This window comes from Thunnus albacares, chromosome 7 (genome assembly GCF_914725855.1).
Source record: "Thunnus albacares chromosome 7, fThuAlb1.1, whole genome shotgun sequence".
Classification (NCBI taxonomy): domain Eukaryota; kingdom Metazoa; phylum Chordata; class Actinopteri; order Scombriformes; family Scombridae; genus Thunnus; species Thunnus albacares.
In genome coordinates, this window is record NC_058112.1 from 26347844 (window position 1) to 26375164 (window position 27321).

General features: G+C 39.8%; 1 protein-coding gene across 1 annotated transcript in view; it reads left to right on the forward strand.

Moving 5' to 3' along the window:
• cspg4 (chondroitin sulfate proteoglycan 4) overlaps nt 1-27321 on the forward strand; it is a 70156-nt gene that overhangs the window by 17566 nt on the left and 25269 nt on the right. The window contains exons 2-3 of the mRNA XM_044357492.1: nt 20341-20504; nt 22298-25846. Coding sequence (XP_044213427.1) covers nt 20341-20504; nt 22298-25846 — 3713 coding nt within the window. The remainder of the gene's footprint in view (nt 1-20340; nt 20505-22297; nt 25847-27321) is intronic.

Genomic DNA, 27321 nt, shown 5'->3' on the forward strand with positions numbered 1-27321 from the left:
AGACATATTATGCAGAGGCGGCTTTGATAAGTTTTGAATGAAGGTATAGAAGTTTTTTTTTTCTTCATTTTTTTCATTTTATACACAGTTGATCTGGGATATATTGTGTAGTTCAGCCTTTCTTCACAGCAGGCAGTTGCAGTTGGAATCATGCCTTATTGTATGTTCTTGACAGCTCTGGGAGTGTAACATGTTGTTAAGTGGTGAGAACACAAAGGGCTTCAAGTTACATGTATATAATTTTGTTGCTGGCTGAAATGCTTTAAGTGGGTTTTCTGTAGTCGCATGGCAACAGCCACGAGCATCAGTGTCAGTTGTTCAACTGTGCAGCTAACAGAGAGGTGTTCAGTACACATGTGCCTCTTCCCCATGGACGAACAGTGCAGCACATTTCTCCACTGAGTTGTCTGTCAAGCTAAATTCACCATCGTGGTTTGTGTGCGCCTGACTTTATCTATAGCTTTTCATTGAACATGACTGTTGCAGTTAGCAGTGCCACATCAGATAACCGAAGCGGTTAAAAATGAAACACATTATTAAGGTCTTATGAAGCTGCTGTCGCAGAGAGAGTGACGCTACTGGAAACAAGACCAACGCCCTGACAGTACGCCAAGGCCTTCTGGTGAAACAGCAGATCAGAAGCCTCCAGAAGGAGCTCCAAAATACATTTTTTGCTGCTCACCAGAAAATCCCCTCCTCCCACTGGGTACATTGCGTACTTTCTCTTTGAGTCTTTCTTTCCATTTGTCCTTTCCTTTGCAGTACTTAGTCAAGTGTCGGTTGGAACAGATTTTTGAGGACACAAAGACTCCTTTTACAGTAGCCATCTGAAAAATAACTTTTTGTGCCATTTGTTTGGTTTGCTTTTTTTGGGGAGGCGGTTTCCTCCACAGGCTGGTTTAGATTGCCCCTCCCTTCTGCAACGCAGTCGCCCGGTAGCTTATAAATGTTTAAAAAAGAGCCTTCTTCTCCTGGATCCAAAAACCACCCCAAAGCTTGGCAGAGTTAAAGGACGAACGCAGTAAAACGTAACAAACACATTCCATGTCATCAGCCTCACAAAGCAGTGCTGGTTGTGCGTGAGGCTACACAGTCACTTGTTGTCACTTTGCATTCAGCTGCTAAGTGGTGTGATGATTTAGGGAATTTGTGTAGATTTATGAGCTTCATGTTCACAACAGTTTGTTTTGCTTGTGGCAGATCACCAAGAATATGGATATACTCTCCATATGGCAGGTGTAGAGGACGATGAGTGCTTCAGAGATGAGGAATATTTCAACATTTAGCAACATTCAGCTTCACATTCATGTCATAAGTGTATTCACATTGGGGAGCCACCAGTGTTAACTGCAGCTGGCATGTGTTGCTCAAGGGCACCTCATTGGACCTTTTTAGTGGGAGGAAACGGCATTACTCAACCCTGAGCTCATTTGGGGATTCAAGCTGACATCCCTGTAGTCATAAGCCCTTCTCTACAACCTTCATGCCACCAGCACATGCATATGCCTTCACCTAATCAGGAAGTCCTTTATCTTCATCGAAGGCTGTGTGTTTGTGTCTGTTTTTTGCCTGAGTGGATAAAATTGAGCGTGTCTGTGGCTCATCAGGCTGATTCCATGAGAGCAGGAAACGGGGATTCTTGTGTGGTTATGTGTGTATATGTGATTTTTCATGTGTGTGGCCATCTCAAGCATGAAGACAGATGGATGAGTCATACATTTTAAGCTCCTCACTTGTGTTGCTGCCAATACATTCAGTTCCGTTGTTTTATTTTTATCTGCTTTTATGTCCTTTGTTGCTCTGTGAAAAACTTTTTTTGACAAATCTGTTTGCCAAAAATATGGTTTGGGAATAAGTTTAATGTGGATTTCTCACAATATTGACGATCATTATGTACTCAGTGAAAGCAGTCATGCTCTCTGCACCAAATCAAACCATAATCATCAGATCATAAACTGCTAAAAGCCACAAAAACCACTGCAGCAATATATCAGGTAATGTGTGAAGAATGTTAATATGCAGTTGACATTAGAAGTTACACTGACTTCACGCAAAATTAATAAATAAACATAGAAAAATAAAGAACTTACTGATATTTATCTGTGCCCAATCCAGCACCACACCCTTCATATGACTCACAGGAAGGAAAGAAAATGTCATGCAACTTTTTGAAAACTGCGAATCTAACTGCATTACATGTGCTTAAAATTCCGAGTCTTGTATGTCTGAGAAATTCAGCCACATACACAAGCCAACTATTTGTAGCAATGGCTCGTTAACTGTTAATTACACTGCCATCACTTACTACTTGCACATTATTCAATTAACTTGAGTGTAAACCAGCTCCGCAGGTGGGCTGCCAATATTCAGAAGTGTGTGAGGCTCTTTATTATTAGCAGTTTCATTTGAAGGAGAGCACAAAGCAGCAGTGAATTACCTTTAGATGGAAGGAGATGTTGTTGTTGTTGTCACAAATAACTATCATTTTTCGCAGACTGAGGGGGTGTGACTTGGCTTTTTTCAACCTTTTCCTAATTCCTGTCCTCAAAATGAGTTGCTTAAGATGTTCTTGGTCCAAAACAGCAGTGTGCACAAGCTGCCTGTCCAAATCAAGGCTTTTTAATTCGTCAGAAAACTAATCATTTCATGATCCCTCAAAGTCTGTTAAAACTAAACCATCTGAACATTTTGCAACATCAAACCAGCCAAGAGAGGCTCTTACCCGTTTTGACTTTTTTGGTTAGACTTTTGCTTGTTATTAGGTCTTGGTTAAGTTTGGGTGCAAGCACTCAGTGGCTTACAAAGTGGTTCAAAGGGATTGAGTCACTGGAATCAAAGCAAAAAGACTGCACACACCAAAAGAGATAGAAATGATATCACCCACACACATGATGGGAAAAATTGCTAATGAGTCTTTATGAATGTCTGACCCTAATAAGAGTATAATCGCATTGGGAGCTGTGAAATCATGTGTTCACCCATTAGCAAAAGTAACACACTTCTCAGTCTCTCCGATTAGTCCAAGAAGCTCCCAAAAGGGCCGTTAACATGCGCACTCGAGAATGTATTTAAATCCTGAGGAATTTTAATTACACTCAGAAAGCTTTCAACTGGGTTAGCTTGTGTTGTTTGGATTGTAAATTAATGGTTTTGTAAGCTGTTTTCATTTCATCCCCAGACTCAAATAGGAATAAACAAGTAGACAATAAGATCACAGGTGATGTCAAAAAAAAAAAAAACATCCAAGATATTATATTAGTCAGTCAAGGGGCTTTCAGTGCTTGAACCCAGTCTCCATTGCACAAAGATTGACATCTGTTTCAGATTCCAGTCGTCTCGGGCTCAGATTCAAGTCAGTGGAATCAGTGTCTGCCGCTGCTGACGATCAGTTGATTGACTGATAAGTTGATTGGGCCAACTGTTTGTTCTGTTTCCCAAGGCAGTGTTTGACAGAGGTCTCTTTGTGAAATAAGTGAAATATTTAAATTTCACTCACTGAAATAAAACAAAGAAAAAAAAACAATCTGTGAAAACATCCACAGCAAAGCTATTAATTTTGTGACTGTTGTGTTTTGTACGATGAAGTAACTGAGCATTTTTATCCTTTGTTTGTCTGATGTTTGAAACAGAAGCTTTGAGAGACTTGTGACTTTTTACAGGAAGCATGTTGCCAGCTTGACAGATCATCCAGATCTGTGAAATGCTCACAAAGCTAATCCTCAGATTTATGATTATCATATCCGCTGGCATAGAATTTGATCTCCCTGTGAGGTACAAGATGTAATATATGCATGTTCAGACGATGTGGCGCATCAGTTCTCACACATATTGACATACTGCAAGGTTTGCTTATTTAGCGGGAAAGCACCAGTGAACGCATCTGCAGATGGTTTAGGTTTGGGTTTGGAGGCCTCCTGTCTCATTTTCCCTGTGTTTTACAGGTGAAAGTATATCATTTTTACTTTAATGAGGCAAAGGGAGAACGGAAAAGTTTCATTTTAAAAAACTCGTCCTCTTCCCCAAGAAGAGCCAGATGGAACATAATGTATGATAATTCCCTTTTTGGAAAAAGTTCAGATAGTTTTCTACAGCCAACATTCAAGCAACAACTAATGAATCACAATGAACATCCAAAATGTAGGTGTGCAGGAGGGATTTCTGCAGGAGGTCAAACAAAGAGCTAGTATAACAGAGAAAGCCTGCCTGAAGCCTTGTAAGCCCAAAAAAATCTAACCTTAAAAAGGGTTTATCACCATTTTCCTCTCTTTTGGATGTTTATCCTCATGATTTAGATCAATGTTTTCTTTTTAGAGATTAAAGTTCTTCTCTGTGTCTACTGGGAAAAAGGAATTTAAAGGTATTTTAGTTTTGTTTATTTTAACATTAATTTATTCTGTACATTCCTTATTACACACACTGTGGTTATGAATGAGCCGGTTAAGTTAAAAAACAGTCCTACATCAGTAGTCGCTGATAAAAGAGAATCACTGTGAAATCTGTGTATTGTTTGAAGCTACATTAGGCATGGTGTTATATTAAAATATTAGTTTCTCTTTGAACTAACGTGACTAAAGTGGGGCTCTGACAGAGAGGTATCACAGTTGTTCTCCATATTTGCAGATGTGACATTCTGATATTTGGTGTGTGGCACTTTTGGCACTAGATGTACTATAGTGTCTGTGATGCCACATGTTTACTAAAGGGACTTTTTCAAGTTTTCACTTCTCATTTTTTTTGTCTGTTTCTTAGAACCATGTTTAAATTTGGGAATCAGGCACAGTGACGCTTCAAACCATGTGTTTGTAAGAATGTCTAACACCATCTGAGACCCCCCCCCCCCCCTCCCCTCTGATCACACCTATATGACAGCGGAATGTGAGCAACAACATGTACGGACATTGTACGTTATTTATAGCATACTGATATCTTAAGTGTTTGGGCAAATAAGCCACAACCACCTTAACTCCTTGCTGAATCTGAGACCTGTCAATGAAGTCAACAAACCTCCATACCCTCTTTACATCAGAATATAACCTTAATTAAACAATATGTCAAAATCAACATCTTGACACACTCTAGCAGGCATAAGATTAGCAACCGAGGCCAGAACTTTTTGTGTCAACATGTATCGACTCTGTATTTCTACAGAAGAGTCTCAATTCATTTTCCTCATCTTAAGATGCTGTCACTTTGGCTTTAACATTCACTTATGGTGGTTGTCACTTCATTGAAACTCAAGAGAAAAATACAAAGAGTCCAGAAATAGTTAATGAGTTGAAATTAAATACATACAACCACCTTTGATATAAAGTGATCACAGGCTGGTTTATAAAGATGAATGCCATGTGGAGCTTACTGATTTTTAGAGTTTTTAGAGTTTAAAGCAGCCCTTGCTACCACTTTTATCTACTTGGCAATGTGCAAAGTCTAGTCTTGCTTTAAATATGAAGCAGAAATGTTCCATCAGATAGTAAAAGTCTACTTTTCACCACTAAAAGGTGATCCGGTGCAAAAACAGCACTGTATAATTGACCTGCAGGGCTGTTAAACATGTTGTCCGGATGCCAGTGTCTGCCAAATGACAGCGTGTTGAGCACATGTCCATAAAACATTAGAAGGGAAATGGAGAAGAAAGAAGGTGAAGGACAGAACATTTGCTCCAGAAGGGACCATTATCTGTAATAGCACCATTATGACATACTTTCACTCATCCACAGGGAGCAGGGGCAGAGAAGTAGACTCTTTAATGAAATTAATTTACATATTTTACACAATATATTCTTAGCGTTGAAATGTTGGGTACTAATGTACTGTTTTTTATGACTGTGTGTGCATGAAACAAACTAACAAACTGAACAGGTGATGACATTTCACAGTATGTTGAAATAACATTTCACAAGGTATGTTTTTAAAGGTTTTGCACTTTATTCCTTTTTATACGCAGTAGTTAAATTGGAAGTAGCTCTACGTTTTACTGCATATTTTCTTAACTGCAGTTGACTGTTTTCCGCCAGAAAGGAATGATCCAACAGCTGTTTAGCTGAAAAACAGAATCACTGAAATCTTAGATAATTTAGATATTCTCGTGATAAATCAGCAGTACAAATTGTAGGCTAAGTGTGTGCATAGGTATGTGAAATAAAACTGTTATTGTGGTCGAGACTGTTTAAAAAACTAAAAATATATCTGAGTTAAGAGGCAACATTATGGACGAAAGTAAAAACCTTTCATACTATCAATACTTGGAATTATCAGCTGTCTGGATACTTTTAAACCTTCAAGGGTTTGTTTTTTTGTTGCTGTTGTTTTTTTCTTTACCACGTCAAAGTTTACAATGCTCGTCTCTATCAGGTTCTGTTCTCGGCTGCAGGGTTTTGTGAAGGCGAGCATTGATTTTAGTCATGGGCTTTGTTTTAGTCTTTAGTCAAGACAGTGACTCTGTCTCAATGAAGTTCTCGCCTCCAGCGGTGAATAAAAAAGGCATTCCTCACTTTCCTTTTCGCCGGTGCTCCGTTACTCGCCCCTGTTGAGGATCTCTCTCTCTCCCTCACTGACACCGTGTTTTAACATTGCACTCCTCCAACCCTGGATTCATCAAATTCTGACAGCTTTGTCAATATTCACCACCTAAAGTGGGCAAAAAGCCATCTAGCACCTCGATGTGATGAACAAATGCGCTCATAAATCTAAATATAGCCGAGGAGCTGTCACCATTGTATGTAAAACTATGTTTAGCTATGAGGGTATTACGCACAAAATCTGTACATGCCATCTGTGCATATGGCATGTCATATACCATCAAATTACTCACCCATGTGTGGCACTTTCATCAGTACACGTAATTGTGCGGTGGCAAGATAAAAGATTGGTCTACCCGATGATGGATGAAAGGCTCACAAGATAAACCAGATTTGGATTAGCAGATGCATTTTTACATAGTTTACACAGGTTTAAAGAGGGGTAAATCTCTGAGGGTAAATCTTAATGGATGCCATGATATCTTATTGATTACACCTACTAAATCTTGTTCAGTCAAGAAGGTGAGTGTACATAAATATAGGAGGAAGCTATAAGACACAAGAGAGATGAGACATGTATTGTGCACAATGACAGTTTCTAGTATTTCGTCCACTGTAGAAGCAGAGTAGGGGTTTCTGGCACAACTTCACCTACTTCTAAGGTGAATGGAGAAAGAAAAAAAAGTCTAAAGAGGACAAAACTCCAGCAACACTTGTAATATATAGAACAACTTTATTGTTAGGCCAACGCATCTTAGCTTGTGGCCTTCATCAGGGTCATCCTGATGAAGGCCACATGATGACCCTGATGGCTATAAACGCGTTGGTCTAACAATAAAGTCATTCTATATACTACAAGTGTTGCTGGAGTTTTGACCTCTTTAGTATTTCGTCCACTGAAAGCAGAGGCCAAAAGTTCAAAGTTGTTCAACTCGCTTCTGTGTATCAGCCTCATAGAGGGTTTACTTCAGCTGTCTTTCCAAAAGGTGGAAACATGTTCCTGTTTTTCTGCCTGTATTATATGCTAAATGGAATCTGCTACTGCACTGGGTAGTAAAATGTCATCATTTTCTTTAAAGATAAAATGATTATATTGTTAGCACTAACCCTTTAAGCCTACTATTGGCTAAAATTCATGGACTATGTTGTTGCTGAATGCTAACAAAATTATTGTCTGTTTATCTTGGTTATAATTATTAGTTGTTATTATTATTAGCATCCAGAATGCTTTGCTGTTGCAACACAGCGCAGTTGAATTCATTAATCTGTAGGAGATTTGATTTAAATTGCTGAATGTTTTATCAGGTATACCACTTTCCAATAACACATCATTCATAAAGGCTTTAAAAGCTGTAACAAATGCCTTTATTAGTGTTTATTAAATAATTTACTAATGCTACTAATAACTGCATTATTACCGAAAAGAAAGCATAAACATCAGCCAAAATGACTGTTCACTACCTGCAACCCAAATATTGTACTTATTAATGACTGATTAAAACCCTTTATAAAGGGTGCCTTCATAGAAAGTGGTCCCAATCAGGTTTCTAAAAAAATGTATTCCTTCACCTCAGCAACATAATTTTCAGTTCATTGATTGGATATTTCTTACAGGAATGTTCCTTGAACATAACAATTGTCTTGACTTTATGCTCTCAAGCTTGTAGCTTTAATTTTTTAATAAAATATCTGATATTTTCTACTGCAATCGCTCACCTTTCATTCCAATGATTAAACCACTAGAGTTTTATGTCCATCCAAGCATTGGAAGCGCTCCACCTAATGTTGTCTATATAGAACATTAACATGACTTTTACTTCCAGAAACCTTCCCTCTTTGTTAATCTATTGCTTAATCAATGTCTTTACATTACAAAAGGTGCAAGATGTTTGCAACTTCTTATCTACTGTACATTATAACTTTTAACCTTTTAAGATCATGAATACACACTTTATAGCTTATTCACCTGAAGGCTGCATTCAGCTGTCACAGACTATTAGTCCTTGTATCCAGTGTTCTGGAAATGTAGACAGATCTTTGACCGTGTTACAATAAGTTCCCTTTCAGGGCACACATCTCCATAGATCAGTTAAGTGGTTGAGAGGCAGTCAACCTCCAACAATAGCAGCCTTTATCTGCTGTCATCCTCGGGTTGGGTGGTACTGTAAGGGAGGGAATTTGAGTTTGCTGCAGTCGTCTGCAATGCATATGGTTGTTTCAAACACAGTGATGATCATTTAGTTGAATCGGCCGAGCACATTCGGGGGTTACACAAAGGAAAATTATGAGCAAATTCCCTCAGATGAAATGAAGAAATAACGCTGTAATCAGTCAGAGGCAATGAGGTGCATTACTTGTAATTACATCTTTTGGATACACGGAGAAGTTGTTGGAACAACAGCCCATTCAAACTCCATACTCTTATCATCTAAATGCAAATTGGATGTAATAAGGACCTTGTGTGTCTGTCTGCTGAAGCTCTGTGCCAACTTACAGAACTAGCAAAAAGAAAAAGACTTTCTGATGTAGCTCTCAATCTTTTTGTGCTCACTCTTTTTATTTCTCAAGATTTTTTTTTCAGCCCCCCAGAAGCATGTTTCACAGTTTCTCTGTGTCTTTTTCATTATATTGCTTTTTTTTTTAAGTTTTTTTGTGCTTTCTGTCTTTGAGGCATCCCTGAGGTTCAGCAAGCTATGAAGCACATGAACTCGTGGCATTGTGGCTTCAAATCTGACTCATGACCCTTGTCACAAGTTTCTTTCCACATAAAACCACGGAGACTGTCCTCGCCAGAAATTCAACAGCATTGGTTGTTTGTTAAGATGATTAGGATGACCAACAATATGTTCACATTTTCTGACAAGTGATCTCTTGTGCTTCTGCCACCTAAAAAGCTCTTAGGTTGGGGTGGATAGTTGGAAATACAAAGCAACTTGAGTGAACAGTTGAGAATGAAAGGTCTACTTTACTCCCTCCCACTGTCTTTTCCATTTTACTTGACAACACTTATTGTCTAAATAAGAACTGCTATTAAGATAATGTTTAGCTATTTACCACATCTGTGATAAGGTGCTTGTTATACAGTACACCTCCCTGTCTCAAAAAACACTCTGGATCTCAGAGAGGACGCAGCGGCAGCCAAAGTTAACTTTTCCACCCTGCTCTTATCTTGCATTAGTACCACAGTGGCCAAGACAGGCAAGTCTCAAGTCTCAATTGTTGCAAAGTAGAAGTATATAAAGTGCTTCCAGGTGAAGCTATGGCTGGCAGCCATATTGAAGTTGCTTAGACCTTGGGTGTAAGAGGCTTTGAGCAGCTGATCTAAACACAGAACTTGGCCATCTCAATAGAAATCAGTAAATACAGTGGATCTGTGTGTTGTTTTTGACTCCGCAAAGCCTTTGTCTTAAAAAACTATGACAGATGGCTGTTAAGAAAGAGTTTCATTTTTTTTACCAGCAAGGTGAAGGCCACAGCCATCATAGATTATAGTGTTGGACTTTGTCTGTTGCTACATCTGTACACAGTACAGCTGCCAAAGGGCGTGAGTGATGTACAGTAAACAGTGGTTTGTGTTAGAGGATGCATGTTGCCACAATGTATCTCCAGTCCCTCTGCAGTGTGAAGAGTGGTCCCTGTCAGTGAATGATTTGGCAGGGACGCAGAATTTGTGTCCCCCTAGGGCAATTTTGTCACCACATGTTTAAACCATTACCACAGATGTGGCACAAGCATTTAAGACCAACAAAACCAGCGTTTGTGTTAAATGTGTATTCTATGCTGAAGCCTCTTATGCCATATGTAGACAGGAATGACTCCACAAGGCTGACGGCACAATTCTTTTTTGTATTGTGAAAAATTACATGTTGAGATGTGGAAATGACGTGCCAAAGCCAAGGAACTCTTGAGCAAGGAACTTACCCCCCATTGCATCGGTGTGTGTATGCAACTGTCTGGAGCAGGGCGTTCCTGGAAAAACCCATTCACGCTCAGTGAATCCACTATGTTTAAAGAAAGGTTAGATAAACAAGGTACAGATTTTCACATTGGGCCAAATCCCCACTTGTGCCACTTAGTGCCTTTTCAAATAATCATCACTGTTTTGATTATTTTGGTTTGAGTCACACTTTACATTAGTATATAATAATTCACATCTCACTGGCATCAATAAATAAACTAATATGAGACACAAAATCACATAATAATTAATAAAACTGAGGATTAAAGGTTTCTCGCTTATTTTTATGTTACAAATTAAACCTGCTTTTAACAGCACATGAATACATTAGGTTGTGATAACAGCTCAAAAAGAGCAAAAGAGAAAAAAGGAGCATGTCCTATGTTCTCCCCATGTCCACTACCAACCAATATTTTCCAGTGAAACCAGAAAGTCAGTACTTCAGTCATGAAACCAAACCATGCAAATTGCACAAAAAAATGGTATGGATGAATAAGTTGGAGCTGGAACATTAGAGTGCTGTTTAAGTTGTTTCACAGAGTTCCCGGGCTTTCCATGTTATACGCAGTTTATTTTGGGCTAAAAAAGGCGGGTAGAGGAAAAGTGAGAGCAGGGTAGACGGACGGGAAAGAGAGGTGGGGGGTTGGCGGGTACTCCTAACTTCTCCCAAATGAGAGTTGAGCTGGTGTTGGGGAAAGAAAATAGTAGCTGGATGTGGTGGAGCAGGGCGGGCCTCCTCAACGGTAACGTGGTGGAAAACAGTTGTGTGAATGGCGGGAGATGGTGGGCTGACTCAGCCAGCAGACTTAGGAGAAACGGCTGTCAGATTGTGAGACGTCTAACTAATGGAGGACAGAGTGAGAGACTGTGTGTGTGTATGTGTGTTCATGGCCACTAATATGTGCAGGAGTGAGTGTGGGTGTTTATGTTTGCACCATGTACTTCTGTCTTTGGGTGTGTGCACTGGAATGGTTTAGAGTAACGCTGGTTTTGGATGGAAGGGTTTGAGAGCAAGCATCTGGATAAAGCATTTATCTAGGCCTAAATTCAGTGGGTTAAGCAACTAAGAGGTGTCTCCAGGGTTTAGGGAAGGGGAAGGGTGAGGTGGTGAGGGGAGGATCAGTCTGAGCTGGAGAGGGTCAGTCTGGTGGTGTGTGCCTTCAGCTGGTTCTCATTATGGGGCTAATGTGACGCTGTGATCTCAAACACACACTGACTTTGCAGACCCAGGTTAAAGCCGGATATAGGTTTTGGGAGGCCCCTTCACTGCAGCTTCTGTATCACAGTTTCCCTCCTCGGAGCATTGCGAGACTGGGGGCCTCATTTACAGAAAGGCCTCACTATCGGATTTAGTCATGGAAAAGTGTGGAGGTGTGAAAGCTTGAAAATTATGTGGTAAAGGGTCCTGCCTGTAAGATGAGAAATATAAGACATGTAACTTTTTTATTTTTAAACTTTGTTTGCTTATTTATGCATAATTAGACACTGAAGTTAACATAAAACTATAGGGCTAAGTAAAGAACCCCGCTACTTTTGTCGAATCGACTGAAATATTTCAGTAGCACAGAGTATTGAAAGCTAGTATCAAATGCTTAGTCATCATATTCTTCTATACGTACTTATCAAACACTTTCTGATTGAAATCTTAATTCAGTCCATTTTCTGGGCTTTTTACCAGAGTTATATAGCTATTTTCTACCTTGGTGGACAAATCATTTACAATTTCCCTTTCATTCACCCATTCACACACACATCAATGGTGGCAGAGCGGCCATGTAAGGGCACTGGCCTGGTCATTGGGAGCAACTTTGGGTTTAGTGCCTTGCTCAAGGGCACTTTGACATCTGGATAAGACAAGAGGAGCCAACCACCAACCAGCTCTATCTGAATCAAAGTAAATAAAAAAATAAATACATTCCTCAGAGCACTGAATAAAGTATTACTTTGGCATTTGTACCAAAACTCAGGTATCAGCACTAGTATTGAAACAATTTAAACAATACCAAGGCCTAAAATCTACAGAGACCATAATGAGAAATAAATACTAAAGTCAGGGAATGCAAAGCAAGAGAGAGTTGCTTAATTTATGAGATCTGTCTGGGAAATATTTGGAGACCGTACAGCAGCCAAGCCCAACTTCAACCCCATTTCTATCAAGTGTTCCCCTGCGCAGGACCCCAGCTGAGCGAAGTTTCTCAGGGTCCAGGTCTTAAATCTCTTCTCCCTCTGCTGACATTTAAGTGGAATGATTTATGACAGTGAACTGCTACTCAGCAAAGTGTTTTCCAGCCCACTGAAAAGCCAATGTCATGCTGATAATTAGCGGTGGAGTGACTGATGCCTACATTCAAACCCTGCACTCGGGCACTGAGTGAAAGCTGAATGGAGCTATTGATATGTCAGAAATAACAGTGAATGAGGTATGTCTAGAAAGAATCAGAATTAGTGCAAAGATGCCGTCATTACCTTTTCAATATCCCAAAAAGCATTATGGTGGAAATTATGAGCTGAAACCATACTACTGCTCTCTGCTCATTCATACTTGAATTTGTGACAGTTCCAATAATGCCTCAGACACTTTCAATAGTGTGCAACAGAAAACTAATGGTATGTATGATGGAAACACTAAAACCCACAGAATAACTGAGGTAAAGAACCACAAGAGTGCAGTTTGCTAACAGTAAGTGAAGTTCCAGAAATCAGTCAAGGGGTGTTTGAGTCACAACATTCGGACACAGGCTACATCAAGAAAAATCTCTTTGCTATCAAATATTTATGCCCTCTTCAATGCTCTCAAAGGAAAAGTTCAACATTTTGGGAAATATGACTTATTAGCTTTCTTCCAGTTAGATTAGAAGATCAATACCACTCTCATTTCTGTGTGTTAGCTGGAGAGGAGGCGATTAGGTTAGTTTACTCTGCACAGCCACTGTTTAAAATAGTTAGAACATGTAAACCCAGTAAAACCCATTGTTGTTTTTACATTTCTGTTTGTGTACATATTTAGACAGAGCCAGGCTAGCTCTTTCCCCTGTGCTAAGCAGAGCTAATTGCTCCACAAACATTGAGAGTGATATCAACAAATAACCCTAAAATAAAATTTCCCAAATTTTGAACTATTTCTTAAGAAGTTTGCAGCTTGCTCCTTCGTGGCAAACAGCAGCTGTAGATAGCTCGGATAGCTAACGAACTGGAGTTTGTTACAATAGCTTCCAATATGCCACTGTTGGAAGCCATTGTAAGCCTAGCCTACAGACAGCTTTTCAGTGGATTATTCCTTAAATCAGTGACTCATTTCCACTTATAGCACTGTTGTTGTAAATGTTCACCTGCCAGTAAAAAAAAAGAAAACTGTTGCAAGGACACTGACAGAATAGTAAAGCATATTTACAGAGGACACAGTGCATATCATGGAGAAATGGAGAAAGCCCTTAAATCAAACCACATCATAGGAAAATTAGGCGATGATAATATTCATTCATTAAAACCAGAGTTTAACACTGTGGCATGACGCATTAGGCTATCTCTCTTCAAACTGGTGGCCTAAAATAACTGACATTAAAATAATTTAGTTTAATTATCCGTACTAATCAGTGATGTAGCAACAGAACACAGAGCCTATTTGCTCCCCCATTTTGTGTTGACATTGTAAATATCAGAAACTCAAGTGGCTGGATTTAACTGCTAGCTAATTTCCTCCTGCTATTACCTTGAACCATCAGTGCTGTGGAGCAAAGCCAGAGCAGTCTAGTCAGTCATGCATTACATGCTGTGTTCTTAGTTTGTTCTTTAAGCTTTTTTCTTTAATAAAGTACTATAGTATAATGAAAATCCTTTATTGACCTTTAATTAAATTTATACGGGTATGTCAGGTGTAAAGGTGCAGGACACTTTCTATTCTGCAAGATAAGAAATGTATCATTGTAAAAGTCTTAAGTTTAATGGTCTATATACATGATTTTCATCGCTATTTGGGCTCTACTTTGTTCCTTCCTGTCCTCTACCTTGACACCCTGTTCTACCCTCTTTTCACATGGTGAGGTTTCACACTGGAATTCATTACCGGTGTGTTAAAATGTCCTTCAGGTCAGTCTATAAACAGTCTTTCTCTAGCTGAGGTAAAACAGAGAAAGTCACAGCTATATGTATAAACAATCACTTGTTAGAACGTTTCTTGCTTTAAATGAGTATTTGGCAAAAGAAAGTGTGTGTGTGAGGATGTAGAGGGGGTCAGTTGAAGAAGCATAGGTTGAATTATAGTAAGAGGCGGGTCAGTCCTCTGATGTCACGGGGGGATTATTTTAACAAGACCCACCCACTGGGACCTTGGCAGTTGATGGCTTCCGTAGCTCGGCTGAGCTTACAGAGGCACGCTTTGTATTAGCCAGTCATAAACCACAGCAGAGCCTTGAGTCACTACAATGCTCTGTTCATGGTTGTGTTTGTCTTACAATGTTGTTAGGTGAGTGAGATCATCAGTCCAAAGTCATTATGACCAACGAGTCTTTTAGTTGAGTGTGATGAGCCAACAAACTGTGAATTCGTTACACGCCTTATTCGTCTGGAAACGGGTTTGAGAAAAGATGTTTACTTTGTAGCCTAAGCCTGCCTTGAATATTTGAGAATGTCCCATTGTGTACATCTGAATGAGCACAATATTTCTTTGTTTGCTGTCTTCTTGAAATAAAATATAGCAAGGTTAACATGAAACTGAAATGCAGCCAACATTTGACAGAAATGTTTTTTTTGGCAGCCTTGCAAGAGTGCCTGCAGACCGTCTTTCTAAAGAAGAGTTAATGGTGGGTTTCCGAAGTATAAAACAAGGCTGTCCCTTCTTTTTTCTAATGAGTAGCACTCAGTTGGATGTTGTGTGGTCTTAAACTTCTCACCTATAACCTTTCACTTCTCTGATCCATCCTGATTTCCCGCTCAGCCACACAGATCTCAATCTAGTGATGAAGCAAGAGAATGGCAGCAGATGCAAGCAGGTCTGTCACTTTTTTCACAAATGTCATTATTCCTCAACAAAACAAGTCCACAAAGAAAAAGTCCCCACCTTTTACTGTATATCTCCAAAGAAAGTGGGCTTTTCCTATTCATTTTGTATAGAAACCCAGCCTTTCAGACCCCTCTTGCATTAACAGCACAAACCCAGACAACACTGAGTCTTTCACATCCTCCTTTCCATGCTTTCCCTCCCTTTTCTCACAGGTCCACTTTCCTAAGCTGAAATTACATTGCACTGCCATTCTCCTTTCAAAGGGAAAGGTCATAATTTTTTGTTTCTGCTGCCACTCCTTTTCTGTTGTGTAAGTGCAAGTTTTACAGACAGAGAGCTGAAAAGTTTTAATTATTGCCAGGGAGGAGGCCACCCGCTGTGGCTCCACAAGCCTGTTTTTTTATGTATTGTGCCTCCTCAATCTCCGGCTGGCATTGCAGTGTCTCACATGGGTGCAGATGTAGATGGGAAGTTGAAAGGGGGCTAAAATTTGTTGTGTTTGCTTTCACACTGACATAGTCTGGTCTGAGAAATGGCTCCATAAAGCCTGTAAAAGTGTGTCCCTGGTGACTTCTGAAAAGTCGGTGGGGAAAGGGGGGGCCCTTATAAAGCCACACTGTCAAGGTATGTAGAGTTGTGGCTCTGCTCTCTGCTGTTTAACAGTGCTGGAGTTAGCAGTACTTTCCTTTACAGACCGCTGTGCTCAGTGTTAGGTCTGTGAACATGTTGCACTAAAATTATCAGTTCCCTTTAAGAGCAGCTTGTGCCTGATTATGTTGGAATATTTTTTAAAAAATGGGGTTCTTCCTGGATATCCAGTATTATCCTAATATAGCAGACATGTCAGTTGCATTTTTCTGAATTAAAACACAGGTGATTACCAAACAAAAACTGAAGTGGCAAGTATTTATTACAAAATGGTTCTCCAATAATTATCACTGAATCTTTGATTGACACATTGACCTATAGTAGCCACTGGCCACAGGAATGCTCTGGTAAACATAACATGTATATAATACTAACTTGTTTTGCCAATTACATTTTACAGTCATATAATTGGCAAAAAAAAAAATTAAACCATCTTAGAAGTTGAAACAATATCAATAAATGACAATTATTCAAGTCAAAAAATGTGAGATGATCAATCAATGAGTGTTGCAATTTGCAGACATAACTGGAAAAACTTCATTTATTACAAGCAGAAGTGCTATTGAGCCTTGTGAGAGATATAATTGTTTATCATGGAGATGATCGAGTTGCCATATGGTATTCCCTTAAGAGCTTCCCAATTCTATCTATGGTTAACAACACCCTATCCTTTATATAATTATATCCAGAAGCCATTATACCCTGTTGTAGTAGGTACAGCCCAGCAAAGGAAACAAATGACCAACATAACCACTATTTATAGTCAAGCTAACCATGGTTTAACCATGGGCTACGTTAAGTAGGTGGTTTGTTTGGATTCCAGGCAGTGTTACCATGGCGAAATTGTAGTAGAGGAACACACAGTGGGTATTCTTGCCTCTGCATAACATTTTAAATAAGCAAAATATATTATTTAAAAGAAATCTGGACTGTCCTGTTTCTAAGATAATAGCTTTGTGTGTTCTATTTCAGTTAAAACTAACATTAGTCAAGTTAATCTAGATTGAACAACTTTATAGGAATTTAGGCTTCAGGATATTGTGCGTGTGATTTAAGGGACAGCAAAAATCAGCATCCTCAAGATTGAAATCTTGTCTTCTTTACAAGCACTTAAAATATGACTGGAAGGCGAGTGACTCATCGGCACAGACAAGTCACAGGACACAAAGTCGACTGAATGTCTCCAATCTTCCTGCACTTGTGGTCAGTCCATCTCTCTTCCCCATAGCTTTTCCGGACATGTGTCACTAGATTGAGACCAAAAGAGGATGGAGAAGAGGAGGAGGAAGAAAGAGAAAGAGAGACAACAGGGTAATTCATTCGGTCGTCCGTTAAAGAGAGGAAGACTCAGTTTCCTCCAAGCATTATGAATACAAGTGCAGTCAGTCATCAAATTATAGCCATCTGCATTGGCCTGAGACCAGGATTCTACTTGACGCACAATAAAGTAGTGTGAGCAGGGGTGTGGTAGTTAAAGAGGATCAGAGACTATCCCTAAATCAGCCTCTTAGGTGTTTGAACCTCCACGTGCAGACTGACACCAAGTGTAGAAGTGGCTTCACAGCTCAAGCTTACACTCTTAAGGCGCAGAGATGATCCTTTACAGATAATGATGCCTTGTCAGCAAAATCACCTCAGCTAGATCCCATCTACCCACATCCCCAAGTCCCTGGAAGATGGAGAAGAGCTGGGTGTTATGTTGCAGCGGAAAACAGGAGGCTTGTGCTGCACATTAACATTCTCAAAAGCCTTTATGTTTTTCTTTCATCCTGTAGATTTCTCCTTTGCATACCTGTTAGACAATGTGAACACAGAAAACATTTAAGAAAGGACACAGAGACAAAGGATGTGTCACAGATCAGGACATTTTTACAGATAGCATTTTGAAAATGTGCTTTTCCTACATGAAGCCTATTCCATACAAAGCTGTAGACAGCTTAGCTGGGGAACTAATGAATTCCAGGTCCAGGTACACAGCAGAAAGTAAAGCTATTGTGTGTATCATTAGAAAATATGCTCTTTTTCCTGAAGGCAACAGCAGCAAGCTGAATTTGAACCAGAAAATCCCCAGGCAGAATTGTCTTGGCATCATTCTCTCCTTTAGCGTTTTATCCCCATGCTCAGTGAACAATCCAACAAAAGCTCGGGTTTAAGAACCATGGAGCTCATTGCGATTTTCTTTGTTAATGCAATTGCCTGTAAGAAAAGATTCTGTTCCCCCATTTTTCAGTTTCAGCCTGAAGGCTCCTGTGCAATTAGCACAAGTCTTTCATTGGAATACCTTAGCCTTACCCAGAAACTCTCAAAACTGTACCATAATAGCCTCAGGCAAAGCCAGTAACGACAATAGCCCCTAAAAAAGTAAAGTGACATTTTGAAATGAATGATTTGTAACAGTGATCATTTCATTCGATTCAGAAATACAAATGATACTTGCATGTTTGACTCTAATTCTTGTTTTGAATTACCAGGAATGATCTCATTGCTTTAGTTAAGTTACATTTCTTTCAGCTCATTAATGAATATTCACACAATATCGATTACAGAGTTCAACATGTGATAATATCAAAAAAGTTTCCTGTGATATTTATTTCAGTGAGCCACCAACGTGGCATTTCTTTGGCTGAAGGAGATCCGTGCTGTGCAGCAGTGTATAATCAAAAGTTGCTGTGTGTATTAAGCTCTGAGCTGAGACTGTTCATCACTGACTTTCTTCATGACAGAGCAGCCTTGGAACCAAAAGCAAATGCCTCTTAGTGAAATCACAAAAGCATGGGCGCAATGATAAAAGCTCTGCTTTCGTCCTTGCTGACATCAAAATGATTGTCTTTGTTCACATTTCCAGTGTTTGTTGCAGATCTCGGATGGAAGGGTTCATTTAAAGGATGAGAAACCAAAAGGGCAAATTTACCCTTCAGTGTTTTGAAGTTGGCAGCATGACATGAATGTAGACGCAACACAGACACAGGCGCCCCTTTAAAGCACATACACACACGTATACTTGCTCTCACGTGGACAACTTCGAACACAGTCTTGAGAAAATACTTTTTCCATGTATAGCTATGAATGTGACTGTTCAGTATCTTCTTTTCTACTCTTGTATTTTCTGACTCAGTCATGTCTGAGAGATTGTTTGGAGATTTTGCACCGTGGCTTCAAGCCCACCGTCCTGCTAGGCTACTGAATGCTGTTGTTGATTTTTGAGGGAATGTTCTGGCCCTCATGATCTGGTAGGAATGTTCTAACTTTGAGACAGCACTGCCTCTCTTTGCTTCACTATTCCAAATATTCCAGAGCATTAGCATTTTGTGACTGCCTTCTTCACTGTGATCCAGTTAGTTTCTGTGTCTTGAACTGTCACCCCTAAAAGGACGAGTGAGTGACTAATGGAAAGCCCCCTTTCTATATCTCTTGGCTAAGGCCATGGAAAACTCATGCTAAGGAAAAAAGGGTCTTGGAGGTGGTCCAGTTTAATTTCAGAGCATGTGCACTGAGAAATAATTGACTTCCTCCATGGTCTACATTTTCTCGAGGGCCCTGGAGAGCACAGTCCGAGGCAGGTGGCTGAATTTGCATATCATTGGAGACAAGACAGCTCAAGCCTGGGAAATCCTGCACCCCAAGACTCTATATGCCCAGAAAACCTCCACAGGGGTAATGACTGATGTCTCAGTGAGAAAATCCCTTTGAGGCGAGAGGAGCTCCTCTTCAGCCAGAAGCAGCTGGAGGACACCTGATAATATAGAAATCAGCCCCAAACAAGTTGCACTGTAACATGAGACTCAGAAAAATGCCCATCTAATTGGTTTCTCCCCACTTTCACATAAGAATTCACAGAGTTGCCAGTCAGCAGTTGTAGGAAGAGTTTATAGCATTATGCAGCTGTCTTTCTGTGTTATCTGAATGTAGTTTCCACATAGTGTAGGGAATGCAAATTATCAAATGTTACTTTTAGTTACTGCAATCTTGGTGCTTTTTCTGTCTAAAAAAGAAGATGGTGGCATTTCATCTGTATTTAGTCATTCAAAAGTGGTGTTAAATGAAATGTGTGTGTGTGTGTGTGTGTGTGTGTGTGTGTCTGTGCGTCTGTGTGTCTGTGTGTCTGTGTGTGTCTGTGTTGTGGCATATAGGGAAAATCACTGATTGTTCTTCTCCCTTCTCAGCTAAAATAATGCTTCTTTCTTATCTTTATATGCTATAACCTCTTTTCTTTACAGTATCCTACTTTGGGGACAGCTCCTGCAGTTTACAGGTCTTCCAAGATGTTTCCACCTTCCACTTGTCACTACAGATCAAGACGAGTCGGAGAAGTGGGCTGCTGCTCCTGGCTGCAGGAATGGAGGACTACCTGTTCCTTGAGCTTCAAAACGGGAAAATACAGGTGAGTAGGTAAAGTGCGGAGGAGGTGAAAATGGAATGAAGTATTTTTAGAGACTGTAAGATACTGTAGGTAGGTCACTGAGTTGATAGGTTGGTCAGTCCCCAAAAATAAAAAAACAAAACTTAAATTTACTTGAATAAAAGTAAAATAGAATCTAAACATGATCGCTAAATTTACTCATTTGAGGAGGCAAGTCAAAAAATGTCTGTTTTTTGTGCTAAAACAACTCCTTCCAAACTTGCATATGTCAAACATATTGGATGTAAGAATTAACAGATACAATGTAAATTTTAGGGAGAGAAAGTGAGTAGATGTTGGAGTAGATGTTTCCACCTCAGAAGAGGTATGAGGAAAAACACAAAATTAGCATAATTAGCACATATAGTGTTAGCGTACATATAGATGTAGCTATACACATTACATCTTTAAATAGAGTTCTAAATATGTACAGTATGTAAATTAAATTTCAAAGCAAGCCATCTCCATTATTTTATACTTACAAATGCAATAGATGTATAGCATCTTGTTCAGTGTTGTTTTGGTGGAGTATAACTGAAAGCTCTGAAAATGCTTTATACATACAAAAGACACCAGTGTTATTTTTTCAGGTGTATAATAACCTATTGATTTATTCTCTGCTATAATCTCAAAGACATCACATATGAAATGAGTTCTATTAAGAAAGATTTGGGGGATCTTTGCTGCAAAATATCCCACAAAATTGTGAATGCATTACAAAGATGTATAATAGGTTGTGGAAGAGTGTGACCTTAAATGTAGAGTCATTCAACTTCATGACATGTATATGACACATTTTATATCATGTCACTGTGAAAACAACCTAAATTGATTAGATTTCCCTGCTGTCTTCTCCAATATTCTCACTGGAATGAAAACCTTGACATTTTACATCTATAATTAATTGTATGACAGCTCCAAAAAGAAGCAGAATTAGTGCCAGGTGTGCCATCTCAGAGATTCATATAGATTTTCTCCAGAAAGAACAATATGTCTGCATTTTCAAAGAGATAAAATCTCAGGGTATGTGTAATAAAAAAGAAGTACTACCTTTCACTGTCTTTTTCATCCTGAGAATTCACTGTTATTCACACATAGGCCCAATCGGACATTACATGGACTTTGTAGGGAGCTTGCAGTGTAAAGTCCATTAAATGTCTGGTCCGACTGATTTGGACATTTGCTTTTACACATACAGCTCCTCTGAGTAATGTCTGGATAACTTCAGGGTTGCAGTGCATTTGTGAAAGGGGCTCTAGTGATATGAGAAGCACTGAGCAAATATACTCAAGGCTTTACAAAAATTAAATTGCCTTATCTTTCATACATGTGTAAGAATTATGTTGTTAAATTTGATTTAAGCAAAACTTGGATCTCTGATGTTATCAGTGAAACTTATTTGAAAGAGTTCATTTTGAAATATAGCCTGGTCAACATTATGAGCATACTTGAGTTATTTTCCAGGTTGTGGCTATACTGTCTGGATCCTAAATGTTATTATTTCAATATTATATGATAAGTGAGAAGATGCAGACATGGTCACAAGTATTTGGGTTGGGTTAAGGTCCCATCTAGACCTGTATCTCTACAGAATTCACTTAATTTTAGGGAAGGTATATAACATTTGCCCTGGATCCAATCCAAGTGCTACCTAAATGTAGATAATACCAATCAAATACATAAGAATTATAAACAATTATACCACAACGTACATTTACAAAGATGACGTTTAATTTAAGATTAGAATTAAATAAAATGTTTTTGTTTTCCCATAGGCACGGATGAATCTGGGAGCTGGTGAGGTGACACTGTCCTCAACTCAAGGGGTACAGCTGAACAACCTTCTGGACCACAAAGTCTCACTAACACTGCAAGACGGCAAACTCGTCATGACAATTGATGAGCTCTTCTCAACATACGTCCCTGTGGACAATGATGGGGAGCAGCTCAACATTGATCTGGGCATTTGGCTGGGAGGAACAGGAGACCTAGAGGCTCCCTACCTCAGCAATGCCATTCCCCCTTTCCGCGGCTGCATGACTGAGGTCAAATTTGAGTCCCATCAGTTTGATATTCTCAGCACAGCGTTTCAACAATGCCAAGACACAAAGGAATCCTGCAGCAGTGAGTTTGAGGCTGGTGATGGGGAGGCAACTAGTTTCAGTACTCCTGATTCCTTTGTGTCCTTCCCCACCTGGAGTGGGGCTAGTGGTGCTCCAAGGGTCTTAGAATTCCTAATGAAAACCACCATTGAGGATGCGCTACTTATTTTTCACCCTGGCCGAGAGTCTGACTTCATTGCTATTGGTATTATGAAAGGCCATCTCAAAGGTGTGCTGGACTACGGCAGTGGCATGGAGGTGCTGGACAACACCCAGGTGCAGCTGGATGATGATCAGTGGCATAGAGTTAAGGTTCAGGTCAGTCAGGATTCGTTTGAAATCAATGTAGATAGCCAGTCTGCCTCCCTCCCTCTTGACTCCTCACAAAAATTGGACTTGGTTGGAAATCTGTATTTAGGAGGTATCCAAGACAAAATGAAAGATGTGTTTCGTGAGAGTGGGTCCTTAAATCGTGCAGAGGAGGTAATCACTGCTGAATCCTTCATTGGGTGCTTGGGGGAAATCAAAGTAAATCAGAAGGATAGAAGTCTGCAGGATGCTTTGGTGACCAAAGATGTTCATGTGAAATGTGAAGGAGAGGACTATGACTACTCAAGTTATTATGACTCAGAAGCAACTACAACTTCTCCACCTGTTCGCATCCGATATGTTGATATGGACTTTGATGAGCAGCATTGCTACCCAACAGACGACATGCCAGAGATATTCAGAAACGTAACAAAACTTCTCGATGTCACCCCATTGCTTGTGCCTGAAGGCGGGGAAGTTTCTCTTGATGTTGACAACCTAAGCCCTACATTTGACCTCAGTGCTGCAGGAATGCGTCAGTCTCAGATAATCTTTACTCTCAAGAATGATCCCTGGTATGGCCTGGTTGACATGAACATCAGCACAAAACGCATACAAAAGTTTACTCTGCTCGATGTGGTTAATAAGAAAATTAAGTATATGCATGATGGAAATGAAAGGTATGCAGATCAAATCCAGCTAGAGGTTGCTGCTCACAGTAATGACTACCTTCCAGAATGTCTAAAAACTCCTCGCGATTACATCCTGCCCGTTGAAATCATTCCTGTTAATGATATACCACAACTTGGTGGAGGAGAAATTACCATAACAGAAAATGGCAGAACTCGTTTGAGCCCCAGCCTCATCAAAATCATGGATTCTGACACCCGCTGTGATGACATAATAGTAACTGTAACCTCAGAGCCTTCCATGGATGTTGGTTACTTAGAAAAGGGTCAGCAGCCAGGACGAAGCATCACAGAGTTCACTTGCAGAGAGTTGAAAGAGGGAAATATCTATTTTGTGCACAGAGGGGGTAGTGCTGCTGAAATTACCTTGGAAGTATCTGATGGACAGTCAGTAAGCCACTCAACTACATTTAAGTTCTCTGTGATACAGCCACATATGACACTTGTTACCAACACTGGCCTTCTCTTGACTCAAGGCAGCAATGCTTCCATTAGTATTGAAAATTTGGCTGCCCTTGCTCATCCTCGTAATGGAGATATTATATATAACATCACACAACCTCTGATCTTTGGGGAACTGCAGATTATGACAAGTGATGGGATGTACAAGCAAGTTACAACGTTCCATCAATCCGATCTGGATCAAAACCGCCTCAGATACTTCAGCACAGACGCAAGTAACCAGGAAGATTTTGTGGTCGAGCGAATTCAGTTTGACACCTATCTGGGGCAGTTCTCCCTCAGGAACAATACCTTTTTAGTCAAGATCATGCCATCTCCAGTGAAACTTTCTACCCTGAGTCCACTGGAGATGCAAGCTGGTGAAGAGATAACTATCAGACACACCGAGCTTCAGGCTGAAGTGAAAGGGGAAAACCCAGATCCACAAACTTTAAAATACATCCTCGTCAAGCCTCCAACACTGGGTAGTCTCCAGTTGTTAGACAAAGAGTTGGCCGAAGGTGACATCTTCACCCAGAAAGATATTTTGGACAGTTCTATTAGCTACAGGGTTCGGGTGCAAAGAGCTGTGGATAGTATAGACCTGTTCCAGTTCAGAGTCTTTTCTGAGGATCGCTACTCACCCCTGTACACCTACCCAATAAACATCCTCGCGAATTCAGATGATCCTGTTTTGACCAATGAAAGGCTTTTTGTCTTGCAGGGTGGTGAGCATACTCTGAGCAAAGATTTTCTTTGGGTGCAATCACCAAGCTCTACAGATTTTGTATACCAGATCACAGAAGTACCAAAATATGGGCGAATCATAAGGGACTCCCCACCTGGGCAGCCTCGATTTGAGGGTGCAATTAGAGTATTTAGCAATGAAGATCTCCAGCTTGGCAGGCTTATTTACAAGCATGACGGCTCCAAGACAAGCAGTGATGAGTTCCATTTCTCAGTGACAGATCAGGGAGCAGAGAACAGTCAGGAACCAGTGATTGGTGTTTTCAGAATATCTATCCAATCCAAGAACGAGCATGCTCCAGTGCGGGTTGTGGATAAAGTCTTCAACGTGGTCCGCCACGGTCAACGCCTGATAACAACTGATGTTATCCAGTTCAAGGATGATGACTCAGGTTTCAATGACACCCAAATTGTCTACGCTCGTGAGGGAATCCTCTCAGGCAATATCGTCTCAACATCAAATCCCTCACTGTCCCTTTTCCGTTTCACACAAGCCGACCTGCGAGATAAGAACATCCTCTTCATTCACCATGGAGCAGACAGGGAACGATTCTCACTACAGGTGTCAGATGGCTTCCACAAGACCACTGCGCTACTCCAGATTCAAGCAAGTGAGCCCTACTTGCGAGTGGGGAACAACACAATCATTGTCATTGACCATGGAGGCACCAAGACCCTTAACACCACTCTGCTGAGTGCTGATTCCAACATGGACATCAGAGATGACAGTGAAATTAAGTTTCAGGTGACATCACCCCCTAGCGATGGCAGGATTATTGTGAGTGGAATTGAGGCTTCAGCTTTCACCCAGGAGGACCTGAAAAAGGGTGTTGTGTCATATGAGCATAATTATGAGAGCTTGAGGTCCAAGGACTCCTTCACCTTCACAGTCCAAGCAAGAGGACATTCTGAGGAGGGCACATTCAGGATTAAAATATTCAAGCAAGGTTACCTCTCTGAGCCTGGGGTGTTAACCAATGAGGTCATCATTTCCTATGAGGGAGAACACACCATAATCAATCGGGACAATCTCAAGGTAATGTTTACTGACTCTGTAATTACAGTATGATGAGATCTAGCGTTACAGTTAACAAATCAGTTTAAATTAATTTGCTTTGCTGGCATTTAATCCATGCAGCACTATTTGTTTTTATTCAACAAGACAGCATTTAATATGTATTCAATTTGGAAGCACTTACTGTATGTGGCAGAGCATTATCTTTGTCTTTTTCAAGTTTATTTTCTCTTTGTGGACAGATCTTTCACTTGACTCATTCAAACATACTGCCATGTTTTGTAACCTTGTCTCTAATCTACATTGTAACCACATGAAAGCAGGGCTAAATATTGCTGTACAGTTGCTGCTTTTAATCTAGTTTATGTACTAAATTACAGTCTATTAAGTGTGGAAAACAGAGCACTAAGTATCCCCTGAGGAAGTTCCTGAAGCCCACTGTAATTTATAAGATGAGCCTCCCCTTACTTCATCTTGAAAGCAATTAATGGGGTCTAAATTGTCAGTTCATTCCTAACACATTCCCTGTACATATATCTTGACTTTTAGAACAATGAGGAACATTTCTGAAGGTAAAATATTCTTTCGTTTAAATTTTAACTTCACAATGGAGTACACTTTTTATATCTGCAGTATTGACTGGACTGAACCTAGACACCCAGTGCACATACTACTGAAATATGTATTGAACAAAGCCTTGACAGAATGGCCTTTACAAGAGGTAAAATATTGACTTGGCTTCTGGGAGCATATCCAATGTGTGTCCTACTATGAATAGAAAGTAGTATGATGTTATGAAATGTTGTCAAATGCAAGCATGACTGCTAAACACTCTGAGGCTTCAGGCTCCAGAGAGTTGATTAAAACTCTTCAAAGCAGGATGACCATAAATCTGTTTGTGTGTAAATCTGTAACATAGCTTTAAAGGGTGCCCAATGTCACAATGGCTTTTTTAAATTTCTGCTGACCGTGCAGTCTAACACTGTACCCCAATGTATGTCCCCAATTCTTACTATACATTGTGCTAGTACCAGTAAGAAAACAACTTATACTACAGTTGACAGTTCACCTTTTTGGTAATTAGTATACAAGATATTATAAAGAGTAGTAACATGAATTAACTATACTACCTTTGCACTAACAGCAAATGATTTTTAAAAAGTGCCTAACTCCTGATGTCAATCTAACTGCAAATACCACTGCCAATGTCAAGTGAAAACTGCTTTCCAGAGATTTCGAGAGTTTGATTTGTTTATATGCTTTGTTATGTGAACTGTTGCTGGGCAGTTGCACAACTTTCTGCTGTTTTTGTCAGCTGAGAATAGTTCCTCAATTTCCATTTTGTGTTGCATTGTGGGACAATAATTTTCAGTCTACACAATATTTCAAAGTTCAGTCAATTTGTCAAGTTGTATGCTGGCATTTTGAGATATATTTAATAAATATAAGTCAAAAAACTGTCACAGAACATATTTAGATTTTTTTGCACTGTGTAC